General features: G+C 37.2%; 1 protein-coding gene across 1 annotated transcript; it reads right to left on the bottom strand.

Moving 5' to 3' along the window:
* Positions 1 to 4,265: 4,265 nt before the first annotated feature.
* Positions 4,266 to 5,213, bottom strand: LOC124109513 (olfactory receptor 56A3-like). The gene has a single exon (XM_046468179.1). The coding sequence runs from the start codon at positions 5,211 to 5,213 to the stop codon at positions 4,266 to 4,268; it is 948 nt and encodes a 315-aa protein (XP_046324135.1).
* Positions 5,214 to 17,182: the final 11,969 nt, after the last annotated feature.

Below are 17,182 nucleotides of genomic sequence, written 5' to 3'. Positions count from 1 at the left end.
CAAATGATCAACATCCAATATGCATAATTTTAGTTCAAAAATAATTTTCACAGAAATTACATTCTTTTAAAATTTTTTTGTTTTATTTGTATATGACAGTAGAATGTGTTTTGAGTATATATATATATATATATATATATATATATATATATATATATATATGGAGTACAACTTCCCATTTTTCTGGTTGTACATTATGTAGAATTACATTCATTGTGTATTCATATATAAACATATATGAGCATGGGAAAGTAATGTCTGATTGATTCTACTAACTTTCCAAATCTCAATCCTCCTTTCTTTCTTTCATTTCCTTTTTTCTAATCCAAAGTACTTCTATTCCCCACCCCCCATTGTGTGTTAGCATCTGCATATTAGAGAGAACTTTTGGCCTTTGGTTTTTGGGAATTGGCTTACTCACTTAGTATGATAGTATTAGTTCCATCCATTTACTGGAAAATGCCATAATTTCATTTCTCTTTATGGCTGAGTAATATTCCATTGTGTATATTCAACAATTTTCTTTATCCATTCATATGATGAAGTGCATCTAGGTTGGTTTTATAGTTTAGCTATTGTAAATTGAGCTGCTATAAGCATTCATCACATCAATAGATTTATAGACAACAATATCATGATTATCTCAATAGATTCAGAAAAAGCATTTAAGAAAATATAGCACCTATTCATGTTAAAAACACTAGAAAAACTAGGGATACTAGCAACAGACCTCAACATTGTAAAAGTTGTTAATGCTAGACCCCAACGACATCATCATTCTAAATGGAGAAAAATTGAAAGCATTGCCTCTAAAAGCTAGAACAAGACAAGAATGCCCTCTTTCACCACTTCTATTCAACCTCATCCTTGAAACTAGTCAGAGCAATTAGACACACAAAAAAAATTAAAGGGATATGAATGTGAAAAGAAGAAATCAAACTATCACTATTTGCCAATGACATGATTCTATATTTAGAAGACCCAAAAAATTCCACCAGAATTTAGAAAAGTAGCAGTGTATAAAATTAACATTCATAAATCAAATGCTTTCCTATACATCAGTGATCAATCAACTGAAAGGGAAATTAAGCAAAGACCTTAGAAGAAGAAAAGATATCCCATGCTCTTGGATAAGCAGAATTAATATTGTCTAAATGGCCACACTACCAAAAGAACTATACAGATTTAATGCAATTCCTATTAAAATTCCAATAATGTTCTTCACAGAAATAGAAAAAGCACTCATGAAATTCATTTGGAAAATTAAAAGACCCAGAATAGCCAAAGCAGTCCTTAGAGAGAAAAGTGAATAGGAAGCATCAGAATACCAGACATTAAATCATACTACAGAGCTATAGTAACAAAAGTGCCATAGTATTGGCACCAAATCAGAAATGTAGATGGGTGGTGCAGAGTAGAAGACACAGAGACAAACCCATATAAATAATTATATTGTACTAGACAAAGATCACATTCTTAATAATCACATGAAAATTGGCCTTTTAAAAATTAGCTGTGCATAATTGTGGGGTTCATTTTGATATAACCACACATTCATAGATTATAATTTGTTCCATTTACGTGCACAATATCTCTTCACTCTTTTTCCTTCTCCCTCCCCATCTCCATTTCTTATTCCCATAGCCTCCCCCCAACACAAATTTATTGTTTTTTTTATAATTTAATACTTATAGGTGTAAATAAAGGTGGAATTCACCATGGTACATTCACACATGCAAACATTCACACATGCAAACAGAATAATTTGGTCAACTTAATTACACAGTTCCTCCCATTTTCCACCCCTTCCCTTATCTACACCACTGAATTTCCCTTCCATTTTCTTGTGTCTTCCTTGCCCACATCCCCTCCTTATGTTCTCAGCCTTACACATATGAGAGAAAATATTCAACCCTTGACTTTCTGAGTTTAGCTTATTTCTCTTAGTGTGATGTTCTCCAGTTCCTTCTATTTACTGGCAAGATGCAAGTCACCAGATGAATGAATAAAGAAAATTTGGCATATGGAGCTTTACTCAATTATGAAGAAGAATGAAATTACCGCAAAGTGTCCTTCTTCTGGCTTTTCTGATAGAAAGATAGATTATAACATCTTTTTTTTCTTTCTTATAGCATGTACTATGTTCTGAAGTAATTTTAAAATTTGTTTCCTTACTTAATGTCCTAAATTTCCCTTCAGAATATACATATATCTTGTCTTGTTCATGACCCTATACTCAGCACAAAAAATGTGTGACACTTATCAGGTATTGAATATGTATTGGACAACGAAATAGCTGGTCCCAAAATTTGGCTAGCAGGGCTACTGATGTGCTGTGGACACTTTGCAATTTTGATCAATATTTCCTTGATCACTCTCTAGTGAAATTTTCCTTAGATATCTGTCAGATGCACATAGAAGAGTGGCTAATTCCTGGCAATGTTAAAGTTGCTGACAAATCAGGCCTGAGGCTGGGGCTCAGCAGTAGAGAACTTGCCTTGCATGTGTGAGGAGGCACTGGGTTTGATCCTCAGCACCATATAAAAATAAATAAATAAAATAAATGTACATTAAAAAGTTACTGACAAATCCTTCATTTTAACATTCTCCATGTGTTCCATTGTTCAAAGGATGAGATTTTCTATATCTGTTCCTTACTGAATGTTAGGTTATGAAGTATTCCATATCTTATGTCTTCAGATATTGATGTATAGAATTGTGAAAAACTGTTGAAGGCAAGATTTAACTTAAGACATAAAAATTAGGATGCAATTATTTCCTTAACTCCTAACTTAAACAATTAATGCTTATTATAATGTTATTATTTTTTATTATTCATTGATAAAAGTAATTAAAATGTAAATTTTCCTGGATTTAAATGTAGTTCCTTGTGAGCCTGTTTAACATACAGAAAGCTAGTAAGAAAGTCTTCTGCCATTTAAAAAAAATAGTTTTCGGCATTCATGTTAAAGACGAGCATCCTGAGGTGAGTGATACTCCTGGGTTCCTCTTAGCCACAGAAGTCACCTATGGTTTTCCAAGCACCACAATGCAGAACATGGAACTCACCATCTAACATCTCAGGTTTTCTCTTATTTGAGTCATTCTCTGAATGTGTATGTACCTATTTTTTATTTCTCTTAATTTTGATGAACTGTTTTGCTCTTGAATTTGCCATCCTCCCCCCTCATCCTCCCACACATCTGGGATAACAGGTGTGCACCACTGTGTCTGGATTTGTACCCCATTTTTTCCTGTCTTTTTACACAGGATAAAATATTCTTTAATGATCATAGGTCCCAGCTTGTTTTATATTTTTGTCTAAATACCATATGAGTTTCTCAATGATTGCCAATTGTTCTATGTGTCTTTATACTTACCAAGTTCTCTAACCAAGTTCCAGGAAGGAAGAAGTTGCTTTATGAAACCTGTGTTCCATTGGTAATAGACCCTAGTATATTTAACTGTCATTTCTAGGGTGATTTCTGATATTGTAACATATGAGAATGCTGCAGTAGAGTCCTGTCCACAGATCACAAGTGAAGTCACTGTGAATCCTGCACGTGAACTTCAAGCACAGACAGTGGCGCAAAGACATTAAGGAGAAGGCTCTCTATGGTAATTCCTTCTAACCCAGAAAAACTCATTACCCCATGGGTCCTTAATTTTTACAAGAGCTTTATTCCATTGAGGCTTGCGCCAACAGAAAAAGGGCTTTGCTTGAAAAAGAGGAGGGGGAGAAAAAGGTATTGGTCTGGTTAGAGGAAAATGAAAGAGATTATGCACTCTAACCACTGTCAATGCTGACATTTAAACTATTGTGGTCTTCAAAATTGCATTATGCAGATGGGATAACAATAGTAATCTTTATAATAGCAAGTTATTATCAAGGCCACTGGTATCCACAGTTTTATTTTTTTTTAATTAAATGTTTAAAGATGTAAGTTTAGTATTAACTGGGAGTTATTTCTCTACTATAGTATTCATCTTCTTGAGTTCTTATATTTTAGAAAAAATAGTATCATAAATATTAGGGAATCATTGAAAGGTCACAAAGATGTTGGAATTTTTTTTTTCTTTTTTTGCGTGTGTGTTTTGGAAGAAGTTATTGGGTTTAAAGTGTAAGGAGTCAGGAACTTATTTCAGAACTAGTACTTACCTTTATTTTAAAATCTTGTCTCCAAGTTATGGGTCTCAGCCCAATTTTCCATCAACTGATTATCAAGTCATCCTACATTAGGAAAGCAGAGAGTCAGTTGCCCTTGTTACCACCCTTTCTTCAGTAATCCCTGGATTCCTTGCTTGATCTCCTGGGTTCTCAACCCATAAACAATGGGGTTTAGGGCTGCAGGGATGACATGGTGAAGGACATTGAGCAAGACTGGCACATCAGGAGAGACCTTTCTCTTTGCCACATGTGTGAGGACAAAGACCAGAAGAATGGTGCTGAAGAAGAGGATGAGGATGAAGTGGGAACTACAAGTGCTGAGGGCTTTGGCCACAGCACCTTCAGCCTTGAGTTTTAGCACAGCTCGCAGTATGAGGATGTAAGAGAGGAAAATGACGATAAGGTCAGATCCCAGTAGAGTCCAGCCTGCAGCAAACTGATAAAGGCGATTGAGGGTGACATCATCACAAGAGAGCCTGGAGACAGACATATTGGCACAGATGCAGTTCTCAATGACATTTCTCCCACAGTAATAGAGTCGTGCTGAGAGAATGGGGATGGGCATACATAAGAAGACATTCCTGGCCACAATGAAAATGACAGCCTTGATTACAAATTGGTCAGTGATGATGGATGGGTATCTCAGTGGATGACAGATGGCTATATAGCGATCAAAGGCCATTACTATGAATGTACAGGATTCCATGGCTAGAAAGCTATTCATGATATACATCTGAAGGAAGCAGGCAGAGAAGCTGATGAGCCTGAGGTCAAACCAGAACATGGCCAGGACCTTGGGGATGACAGTGAGGCAAAGCACAATGTCCAGCAGGGAGAGGAGGCTGAGCAGATAGTACATGGGCTCATGCAGGGAGGCCTCTAGCCGAATGGTGATCAGAAGGACAGCATTGGCCCCCATGGCCAGGAGGAAGAGGAGACTGAGGGGCAGGGACAGCCAGAGTTGCCAACCAGGAGATGTGACAAAACAATTCAGAAGGAAGTCTGAAATTCCACTGGGGTCAGTGTCATTTTGGTGTGCCGTCATATTTAGTAATGAATTTTTACAACTTTCTTTTAGTGATCTGTAAAATGAGGAAAAAATCATCTAATGACTGTAAGTACATGAAGATAAAAAAACTTTCTTTACATGGACACAACTTGTGGCAGTATATCCAGGCCATTGTTGTTTGTCTGCTTATGCATGATGCCATACTAGTTGGGTTACTCCTATTACATTACACAGTGCAGAGGACTGAGATAATATGATTTATTATGGGCTTGATTTACTCAACTTATGCTTTTAATAGAATTGTTGGGTACTTTCAGAAACTTAAGAGGAAAACAATTACTTAGGAAATACTTTGGGGACAGATGCGATTCTCAATATGTATCTATAAATTTTTCCTGTTTTCTTTTTCATAGCCACATAAACTATCATATCTGCAATTTAACTCTCACAGTATGCCTAGTAGAGCCTGACATAAAAGGGGCACAGATAAATGCCCCTAGTTCCCATGCAATTTGCATTATGAGATTTTATTTGAATTTATTTTGATTTAATTAGAGATTTTTATTTATTATATACTAAAAATAAAGTTAACTTCCAATATTCTATGAGATCACTTTTATTTGGTAAAATGGACCCTACCACATAATTGCCCCCCCCCCCATCTACTTCTTAGATGGATCTTCATATTTGGAGAATAGCTAATTTCTGGAAGAAACAAGTTTAAAGTGAATGAGCAATTTCACACAGTTACAGTTAAGTGTCATTGAACAAGTGGAAATCTGGTGATTGCAATGGTGCGGGGGTGCTAGAGCCCACCTTTCCAGCCTTCCATCCCTTTTTCATGCTCCTTTTTTATTTTGAATATAATGATCCATGTACATGTTTCTCACCCTCCAGACAGCAGTTCAATATTGCCACTACTTTCTTTTTATTTAGTCTTTTCACTGGCCTTCCATTAGGTGCCAGGGTCACAAATTAAATAAGAAACACTCTTACTGTGCAGGAGTAAAACTAAAATGAGTCTGGAGGCTGATGGGTACTAATGAGAACAAACAACATGAACAACAATAATTATATGTGCAGGAGTGATGGCTAACTCTGACCTGAGGGATAGGCTGGATAAAAAAGAATTGTACAGAAATTTGTTAAGGAGATCCCAAAGAATGCTGCAGCTTGGCAAATGTATTAGTCAGGCCTTTCAAATCATATAGGCCTTTGTACTTAAGTCTGTTTACTGGGACAGAAATCTCTATTAAGGTGTTATTTTGTGGATTTAGAAGCTCTTTTCCATTGAGTATTTAAGAACTGCCCTGTTTCATTTTCATTAGGCTCACCAATATAACATAAAATTATATAATTATTTTTGGAACCCTTTCTATTTCCTGGGAAATGTGTTCAATTATTCTAGAACTTTATAACATTTAATCATCAATATCTAGTAAAATATATCTTATTATCAAGGATTATCAAATATACATTATAAATAAGGAACTGAGAGCTCAAGATCCAGATTGGTAGGCAACCATGCTCTACTGTTCTAATCCTAATCCCACTTTACACAGAAGATTGGATACAATTAATTTCCAGAACCCCTTTAGGCCTTGCAAATAATTCCAGGAAAATGTGCTTGCCCATCAGTCTTATAAAGAAGGAAATATACTTCACCCATGATGTAACTAATCATTTTAAAAATGGAAACTTTTAAAGAAGGAATAGTTTCTGGCAGAGTTAGGGTGACAAGGAAGTTGTAATTATATTGTAGACCCCAAACTGTGTGATATTGTCACATTGGTAGAGGCATACCTTTTTCAAGAGATTCAAATAGTACATTTGTCCAGTTATGTATTTCTTTTTCCCCAAATGCCATTCCAATCCTGTCAGCTGGCTCATCTCAGATTCTTCTTATTTGGGAGACTTTTAGTGATACTGGCTGCTCTATGTGGAGGGAGGATGGACATTCCTTCCCTGGTCTCCCCATTTCACCTCTGCTTCCCCAAGCAAGTCTGATAGATGTGGCTCTCCTGTCTGATACTTAGAAAATCTCGCAAGTCTTTTTCTCTTGCTAATAATAGAGTATATTAGCAATGACTTTGGCAAGTCCAAAATCAATTTTAAACAAATTGTTTCATTTGTGACTCATAATGATCTGAAGTTGGTGGGTTAAGCTGACTACTTTATCTGTCTGTCTTTCACTGTGCAAGTTCAGATTCAGTGATATTATGCCTTTTCTATGGTTTAACTAATAGGATTCAAATGTGTAAGAAATAGAAGTCCAAGTCAAAAGGAAGGACTGGCAATTTAGCTATATTTGTGGAGAAGCCTAGGGGAAGAAATATGTTTTTTGTTTTTTTTTTTAATTTCTGTCCCTTAATTATTTTTAGCCTAGCATGGCATTTCTGAGGGCAATATAAGAAATATAAGTTTATTTTGTCTCCCATTCCTTTACTTCTCCTTTATCTGAACATTTCTGCATGTTCTTCACTCATAAGTCATCTAAAAAGCTCTGAATGACTTACTTAGCCCTAGAAGCAAAGCACTTGTCCTTTTGCCTCCCCTCCTCTTTTAATTTTGGTTTGCAATCTGGATTGGTAGGCAACCATGCTGTACTATTCTAATCCTAATCCCACTTTACACAGAAGGTTGGATACAATTAATTTCCAGAACCCCTTTAGGCCTTGAAAATAATTACACAAAAATATGCTTGCCCATCAATCTTATAAAAAAATGAAATATACTTTACCCGTGATGTAACTAATCATTTGCGAGAGGCTGAACTGGTGACGAGGACTAAGATCTTGTGTTTTGTGTTTCCAGCCAGAGACAGCATGAGGAAGCCAGGGAAGCTGAAAGTCTAAAATCAAAACAAAGTCCTTGAAGCCCAAGCCTTTCCCCAGGCTGCATGGCAGGCCCACAGCATGGCACCAAGGAAGCCTTGTTTTAAGAAGTGGAAAGGTTGTTGGAGGGATCACCTAGTTGGATAAAACTCAGGCATGGAAGACATTACACATGTAATTCCAGATACTATTGAGTGCAGATAGTGATAGGTAGCTCCTTGCTTTTCTGGGTACAATTTTTTGATTTTGGCAGCAATAGCTTTTACCCATTGATTGGGTTGTGCTGAAATTTGCTCAACTACTACTTTTTTACTGCCACCCAGCTGTGGTCTTTGTCCTCTGCCTGTGAAGTTACATAGACCAAATGTAATTTCTACCCAATGATCAAAGATTTTTAGAGGCAGATTCTTTGTCTTACAACCCCTAAATTTCTATATTTGTAGCTGAAATCTCCAAATTTTCTTAACTGGGCTCCAGATGATTCACTTCTTAGTTCTTCTACCTGCTATTAATCTCCTTTGGACAAACTCCAGCTTTTATATTTCTGGTGCTACAACGTGCCCAGAGGAGGACAAATAGAGAAGGTCCCAGAGCACAGATCCCCACTTGTCCCTCCTAACCTGATGAGGAGATGGTCTGTATTTCTCCCTTTTCAGACTACTTCAGCAGTACTGACTCCGGAAAGAAAAACAGATTGAGATAGGTGTCTTGTCTTCTGGTAAAACTCAGTACAGCATCCTGTACCAAGATTCCCTTACAGAAGAGATGAAGCATGGGGTCAGGTTCACAGGAATTGAGGCTCTAGTTGGTTCCAGAGGTATCTGCAGATAATTATACTCTAGATGCTCAGGGACACTACCTTTTTTGAACTTCTTAATTCCCCTTCCCCTGCATCTAAAAGGTCCTCCTAGGTTAGGCAGGCAGATGAAAAAATAAAGTGATTTTCTTTCTTTCTGAAAGCTCTCCTGGTAATTTAGCCCTATACTGACTATGTGCAAGAGGTGGTCTCCTGGTTACAGAGTTTACCTACTCATCTATGTATGTTCATGCTCATTTACATGTGCATATTCAGCACCTTTTGTATATTCCAAAAACTCCTTCAGAAGTTCTGTGGGCACATGCTTATTAGATAGGTACAGCCTATTCAATTGAATGAATCAAAGTTAACTCCTCATGGCATTTATCATGGAACTTTTAAAATGCTATAAAAATTATAGTGTATGCTGCAATATATTCAGCAGGAATCTTTCAATTTAATGAAGCAAATCCAGCTTTTTTTCTTTATGCAGTAATAATCTACCCTTGATGCCATCAATCTACCTTTTCATCTTTGGCAGTTTTCCTTGTCTTCTGAATGTCTTCTATGACTCTACTTATGTTTTTGAATATATGGTATTCAGTTTTAATGATTGAATGTTTTTTTTTTCTAATTTGCTAATTTTGACTGATTAATTTCTTTCCTCATCCTATTTATGGTTATATTTTCTACTTATGTTCATTTCTAGAAAATTTTTATTGTATATCACACATTTTGGATTTTGCTTAGATACTATATTTAATTTAGTTTTAATTCTGCAAATATTCTTAATCTTTTCTCTGAATGCATGTAAGTTACTTGGAAACAATTTGACCTTTGGGGGCTCTGTTAGCACAAACCAGAACAAATTTTGGTCTAGAACTAGTTTTGATTCACAACTGAAGAAAGATTTTTGAGTATTCTGATTGAAGCCTCATGAATTATGTTTTTTTTTCCTTTTCTGGCTGGTAGAATGTCTATTCTTTAGGCCCATGTGAGAGCTGGATACTCTCTTTTTTAATCCTTAGGGTACTGTAGTTTCTCCCCCTACCTCATGTAGCTTCCTCATTTGTTACACTCATCACTTGAGGATCCTTTGAAGATTGTGACCATTCTCTCTGTGTGCAGTTCTTTCTTCCCCAGAACTCTTCCCTGTTACCTGTAGCTTTATTCTTCTTTATATACTTCCAAATAGACCTCTTCAATTCAAGGACTCCACTGAATCCAACCTAGGTTCCATCCCTTCTCCCTCACAGTAGCCTGGGAACTGGGTCAAGGCAGCAAATTGGAGCAACTGCCTCACTTGTTTCCCATATTGCAGGGGTCCCTGTTCTCACTTGCATGATGTCTGGAGCAACTGCCTCACTTGTTTCCCATATTGCAGGGGTCCCTGTTCTCACTTGCATGATGTCTGGTGTATTAGAACCATTACTTAATAAATCTCACTCAGTTTTGATTGCTCTTTTTTTTCCAGTTATTAATGTGAATTCAGTTCCTTTTACTCCATCTTAGCCAGAAGCTGAAGTCTATGGGAATTTTAAACTTTACCTTTTATCACCACTTGTTGTGGCTGATCTAAAAAGATGATCTCCCAAAGTAGCAAGCCAGTCAGGATACCATATCTTGTGTGATTTCATTATCTTGAATCTGGAAATGGGTTTATTGAAACTGGTTCAGTGAGTGGAATTCCTGCTCTGACACCAGCCTTCTGCTCTGTAAATATTCTCCTAAGACAATCTGGTTCCATACCATTGAGCCTCCTTCAGAGAAACAAGGAATATAGTTTGGGCATCCAAAGATCCTCCTTCCTTCTGCTTTTGCTGTTTCTGGGGTGAGGTGGTGATCAGGAGCTTACAGTGAACTTCTACCCCATTTCATCCTCATGTCCTTTCCTCTCCATCTTTTGCCTTTTTAATCCTCTTTATCCTAGTTGCTTAATTTCTCCCAGTCACATTCTTTCACCTTCTTCTGTTTCTTCAGTTTTCCCACATTTTTTTAAAACAAGGTGGTAGGGAGAGTCTGAGTTGATCACCTTACACCATGTAACCCTGAGTTACATTCTAGGATCCCAGGGCATCTATTGTAGATGGAGTGCCCAATATGGCTTCTTTACTTATAGGTCTGGCTCCTGGGTTGTAATGGCTCAAACACAGCAGAATGGCTAGGCATAGGCCTTTCTCTAAGCCTTCTCCATATGACTAACTTGGGCTCCCGTGTAGCAGAGCTGCCTCAGGGTAGTTGGACATTTTTTTCTGGTCAAGGGCTCTTCTCTACTTGCTTTCAAACCTGATCCTCAGCCTTCAACCACAAAGCTTTCCCAGTTGCAAGCCCAACTCTCATCACACCACAACCCCTGTTCTACGCAGGTGTCTAACATCAGAGTGGTGACTTGATGCCTTTGTATCCCTATGTTGCCAGACTCTTTGAGGCAAAAATGTTCCTGAATCTGGGGAGGGGAAGGGGGAATGGAAGGACAACAGAATAAAATAGACATTTTTATTGCTGTGGGTATATATGTGACTGCATGACCATCTAATTCTGCAACCTGTACACTCAGAAAAATGAGAAATTATATCCCATCTGACTCAAATGCATGATATGTCAAGATCATTGTACCGTCATGTATAACTAATTAAAACAAATTAAAAAAAAGATTGCAACTGAAAAAAAAAATGTTCCTGAATCTGTCTCAATATTCTATCCTCTGCTTCTCAGAAAGGAGAATTGATGTTTAAATTCAGCTGTTTCTGCTTCTCCAGAGAAAGGTAGCCTTGCTGGCCCTGAAGAGGCTGAAGAATCAGGAGTCCAGCATTTTCTTATTCTCAGGAGAGAAATCTCTCCTCTATGCTCTTAGCTCTTGATGTCTTATCCTTCACAAGGCAGAGTCACTATTGCCATTGAAGGTGTTAGGGAGAGTCTGAGTTGATCACCTTGCACCAGTTGAATGAGGAAGACGTGATACTTAGGAAATAAAAGTGATTGTTTACACACAAGCAAAACCTGAAGTCAAGAAGTTTCTAGTGCAAATGCCTGTGGGCACCAAGTTCCAATTTTCCAGAAAGGTACTGATAAAGAGTAGACACACTGCATACAAATGCAACCATGTATCCTCCTACACTGATAGCTCATAGTAATTATACTACACTCCAAAAGGCTTCTTAATTTTTCTGTATCTAGGGAAAAAAACCACTTCAGTGAAATTTTCAGGGAGTCCTATTCTTGTTCTTTTGACACATTCTTTTTTTTTTAAAGCAAGCCAAAAAATTTATTGCAAGAGCAAAAGTAACAAAGTTACAGAATTTTAGCAAGGAGTTGTAAACTTGTTCTTTTGATGGACCTTGGGTTTTCCTCCCATTTTAAACCCTTCCCTATTCCCACTCCCCTCATTATCCCTCATATTCACATGTGTATCTTAGTCATTTTATTGGATCTCCACTTGTGTGTGCATCCAGAAAGATTGCTTATTCTTAACTTTATGATAATTTACTCCATTAGTACCTGCAGTTAAAATATATGGCTGAACTTGTGGTAATGATTTCTTTTTTCTGACTAGTCCCCTGTCTTGTAGCCAAGGATCCAAGGCTAGAATTTGGGCAGGACAGAATTTTGCTTCCATTTGTGCCACTTGACAATTTGCATGAATTATTAAAAAATTATATTTCTAATTTGTTTATTTACTGGAAAAAATAAATGTGAGCATGTTTGTAAAGCCCTTAGAGGTTCTTGTTGGTGGTTCAACGTTGTCGTTATTATCATTATTATTACTAAACCATAAAAATAGGCTGCTCAGTATGTTTTTGGGGAAAATGCTAATGAGCAATAGCTAAATATTTGCTGCTACTCAAATTGGAGCCCATTATACAAAACTGTCCATGGATCTTAATCTCAAATCAGTGCCCAGTCTTTGGAGCACATGTACATATAATTGCTGGTTTTGTGTTAATTTTATAAAAAATAATTTCCTTGGCTCAGAGCATCTTAAAAAATTGTTGCCTATGGGCCTCTATAGCCAAGGCTCATTTCCTGTGGACTATTGTCTAGCTTCTTGAAATTATCTCTAATTCCCCTCAAAGTCAACTCTGAACATATTGGGTAGCTAACTTTTAAAGTCAGACATTCCACAGTCTGTCCAGGTGTTTTCATTTGATTTTGTAATAAGGATAAACTTAATTTTAAACAATTTGTATACAAATCAAAACCACCATGAAATATTATCTCACTCCAATTAGAATGACAAATAAAAACCAGAGAAGGAAAATCTGATAACTCATTTGATGGGACCATACATTAGTAGAGCCATTATAGAAAACAGTATGGAAGTTCCTCAGAAAATTATCACAGGATACAGTAATTTCACCACTGAGTACATATCCAAAGGTGAGGAAATCTGTATGTTGAAGAGATATTTGCACTCATGTGTTTATTGCAGTAGTATTCACAATATCCAAGGTATGAATAAACCAAAATGTTCATTGGTGAGTGGATGGACAGAGCAAAGGTGGTATAAATACACAAAGGAGTGTTATTCAGCCATTAAAATCATGACATCCTGTCTTTGGCAGCAATTTGAAGACACTCATTAAATGAAAGAAACCAGGTTCAGAAAGACAAATACCGTAGACTCTTCCTTAAATGTGAAGATAAAAACTTTGACCTAATAGAAATAGAGAGTAGAATAGTGGTTAGCAGAGTTTGGGAAGGGTGGAGGATAGGGGGGGATAGAGGATAATTAAGAATTGGAGGGGGAGGCCAGAGCATCGCGTGGGGGAGGGGAGGTGAGGTCGTGGCCCAGAGGGGATGGTCCCCCTCCATGTTGTTGCGTGTAGAGCCAGGGCGCTCACTTGTAGCCCTTGGGCACCTTGGGGACAGTGGGCTTGGCTGCCTTCTTCAACTTCTTGCTCCCCGCCACTGCCTTCTTGGCTTGCTGCTACTGCTGCTGCTGCCCTTGTCTTCGGGTGGCAGTGGCCTTTAGTTGGCAGCTTGTCAGCACTTTTGGTGGGTCAGGGGTCCGCATGGTGCCATGCTGCCGGCTTCTTGGGTTTGTGCAAGGCAGGCGCGGAAAAGGGGCGCACTGTTAGCTGGCTGCCAGCTTTTGGCAATGGAGCTTGAAGGAGCCAGTAGCCCCTGTGCCCTTGACCTGCAGTAGCAAGTCAGTCTGCACCAGTGTGCACCAAGTACTTGAGGAACTGTTAACATTCAGAGATGTAGCCATTGATTTTACTGAAGAGGAGTGGGAATGCCTTCAGCCTGCTCAGAAAAATTTATATAGAACTATAGAAACTTGGCCTCCCTGGCAATGACTCCTAATCATACCCAAGAATATTCACCAGAAAAGGGCCTAAAACATATATTTAATGAAGTGATAAGTGCAAAATATAGAAGTTGTGATCTTGACTATTTACAGCAAAAGAAAATATGGAAAACTACAAGTGAGAGTGAACACCAGAAATCATATAAAAAATCAGGCCTTGTTCACCACCAGAGAATTTATACTGGAGAGAAGTCCTACAAATATAAAAAATGTTGCAAAGCTTTTAGTAAAAAAAAAAGTCTTATTTACCACAGAGGAACCCACAATATAGAGAAGCTCTACAAATGTACAGAATGTGGCAAAGCTTTCGGTCAAAAAGTAGGCCTTATTTACCACAGCAGAACTCACACTGGTGAGAAGCCTTACAAATGTATAGAATGTGGTAAAGCTTTCAGTCTAAAATCAATCCTAATTTGCCACAGCAGAACTCACACTGGAGAGAAGCCCTACAAATGTACAGATTGTGGCAAAGCTTATGGTCACAAATCAAACCTTATTTGCCACAGGAGAACTCACACTGGAGAGAAGCCCTACAAATGTAAAGAATGTGGCAAAGCTTTCAGTCAAAAATCACTCCTAATTTGCCACAGCAGAACCAACACTGGAGAGAAGCCCTACAAATGTAAAGAATGTGGCAAAGTTTTTGGTCAAAAATCATACCTTATTTGCCACAGCAGAATTTACACTGGAGGGAAGCCTTACAAATATAAGGAATGTGGCAAAGCTTTTAGCCATCAAACAGGCCTTATTCACCGCAACAGAACTCACACTGGAGAATAGCCCTGCAAATGTGAATAATGTGGCAACACTCTTAATAAAAAATAAAACTTTATTCACCACAGCAGAAGACACTCTGGTGAATGTGAAATGTGAATGAAGTGATAATACTTTTAAAGAAAGACTAAACTTTGGGGCTGGGGTTGTGGTTCAGTGGTAGAGTGCTAGCCTCACATGTGTGAGATCCTGGGTTCAATCCTCAGCACCACATAAAAATAAATAAGTGAAATAAAGGTATTGTGTCCAACTATAACTAAAAAATAAACATTAAGAAAAAAAATTGTACACCTGTACCTTTTAATTAAAAGGTAGAAGATATAATGTCTAATGATCTCTAGAACAGTAAGTAACAATGGCTGAGAGGATTTAATTGTATATTTCAAAATAGCTAGTAGAGAAGGTATTGAGTGTTTCCAACACAAAGAAATTATAAATAGGATTATGGATATATCAGTCTGATCTGATCATTAGAAAATCTACACATGTGTTGAAATATCACACTGTAATCCAAAAATATCTATAATTGTAAGGTGGTAATTAATTAAAAAGCTAATTAAAATATATGCAAGCAAATTGATGTCAAATTTATAATTTTATCTATTTTTATATGTGGGGTTAATCTATGTATCTTTTTCCCTTGAAAAACTTCTTTGTATTTACGTTCTTCTGTTTTTTTTTTCTTGTTTATTTTATGATTTTGCCATAAGGATAATGTTAATTTTTGAAACTGAATTTGCAAGTTTTTGAATTTTTTAGTTCTGTGGAACAGTTAATATAGTATAGGAAACTCAAATAATGTATGAATATGCCACGATGAAACACACTATTCAGTGTAATTCATATGTAACAATAAAAGAATTTTTAAAAAAGCTATATTGGCTTGATTTATTTGGAAGACAATATGAAATGATCTTTTGTCATCTTCATTTTTTTGTTATGTTATCATTTTAGTCTTTTGAGCTCTTCTTTCTGGTATTTCAAACTTTCTATTTAGAAAATTAAGGGCTAAGGATGAGTACTTGCCTGGTGTATGGGAAGTCCTGGGTTTGATCCCCAGCACTGGGGGGAAAAAAAGATTTCCTGACCATTTTTTTCTTTGTGTCTTTGTTTCATTTCTTCAAATTTTACTTTCTCCTCTTTCAGTTTACATTACTGTCACCTTAGCCCCATTCTCTGTGTATTTCAGCTCAATGCAGCCTGAGTTTCAACCAGGGTCTTATTTCCAATTAGAAGTCAGTTTCATGTTTTTGCAGCTCCTAGAATACCCAACGAATCAATGCTCTTATTTAGCTTCCACACCCTAGTGAGAATAACTTTATGCTCTTCCAGTAGCCACCATTGCAGTCTCTTTCAATGCTCATCTCAAGGAGGACTGTGAGGCAAATATTTTCTCTGATCCCTCAAGCCCAGATAGAGGCCATTAAACTAGTCAGGCTTTTAGTCCTCCTGACTGAGAGTGTCTCTGAAGGTAAGGGCTGAGAGAACCACAAAGAGGACCAGTTGCGGGACTAGGGACTATACACTGGAACTGGATTTAGTAAGGTAAATCTAGAAGCAATGCTAGAAGGCAAAACAATACTACCTTAGTATGTACTCTTTTTTCCAGACTTTTAATGTTTTACAAGCTGTGAAGATTTTCACTACAGTATTTTCAAGTTCCTAGTACTGAATTAATATTATTTTATCACATTTTATGGACAGGGATATTGATGTTCAGAGAGTTTTCACTGTAATTCTCTGGTCAAACTTCTAGATAAGTCCAGAACCCGAATGTGTACGTAAAATTTAAGACTGTCAGTGAATTTCTCTGGCCACTGTATTCTAGTTGGTTTACAAGAAATCCCACATCATTTTTCTACTCATAAACTTGACCTTGTGAATGTGAATGGAGAGAATCTCCAGGTGGGAAGAAGTTGTTCAAGGTACTTGTTGCTGCAACAAGTTTTTGCAAAACCTCTTACTCCCTTCAGGAATTTTGAGATACTAGTAGGTTTAAATGTGAACATTTTTTTTGTACTCTTCATGGATCATAGTAGAGAGATTGTTGTGGAACCTCTATGCTATGCCTTTTGATGGGTATACTGGAGTTATAAGTAATGGAGGGACACATAATGTGATTGGCTTGTATGGGAATGTCAGAGAAGTTAAAAAAAATCTTCCTGCTATTTATGATCTCATTATTGACTTACTGGGGAATTTTAACACAAATATTTCCAGTGTTTACTTCTGGTGTGATCTCATTCTTTCCTTATTGGACTACTGTGGAAGATACTCCTGGGGCTAAATG

This window comes from Marmota monax, unplaced genomic scaffold, assembly GCF_021218885.2.
Source record: "Marmota monax isolate L192 unplaced genomic scaffold, Marmota_monax_Labrador192_F-V1.1 WCK01_AAM20220418_F8-fsc00572, whole genome shotgun sequence".
NCBI lineage: Eukaryota > Metazoa > Chordata > Mammalia > Rodentia > Sciuridae > Marmota > Marmota monax.
The sequence above is the reverse complement of the archived record's forward strand: the minus strand, read 5'-3'. Positions and strand labels throughout refer to the sequence as shown.

Excerpts from the sequence above, each read along its gene's own strand:
- LOC124109513 (XM_046468179.1), bottom strand. The coding sequence starts at position 5,213 with ATGACGGCACACCAAAATGACACTGACCCCAGTGGAATTTCAGACTTC.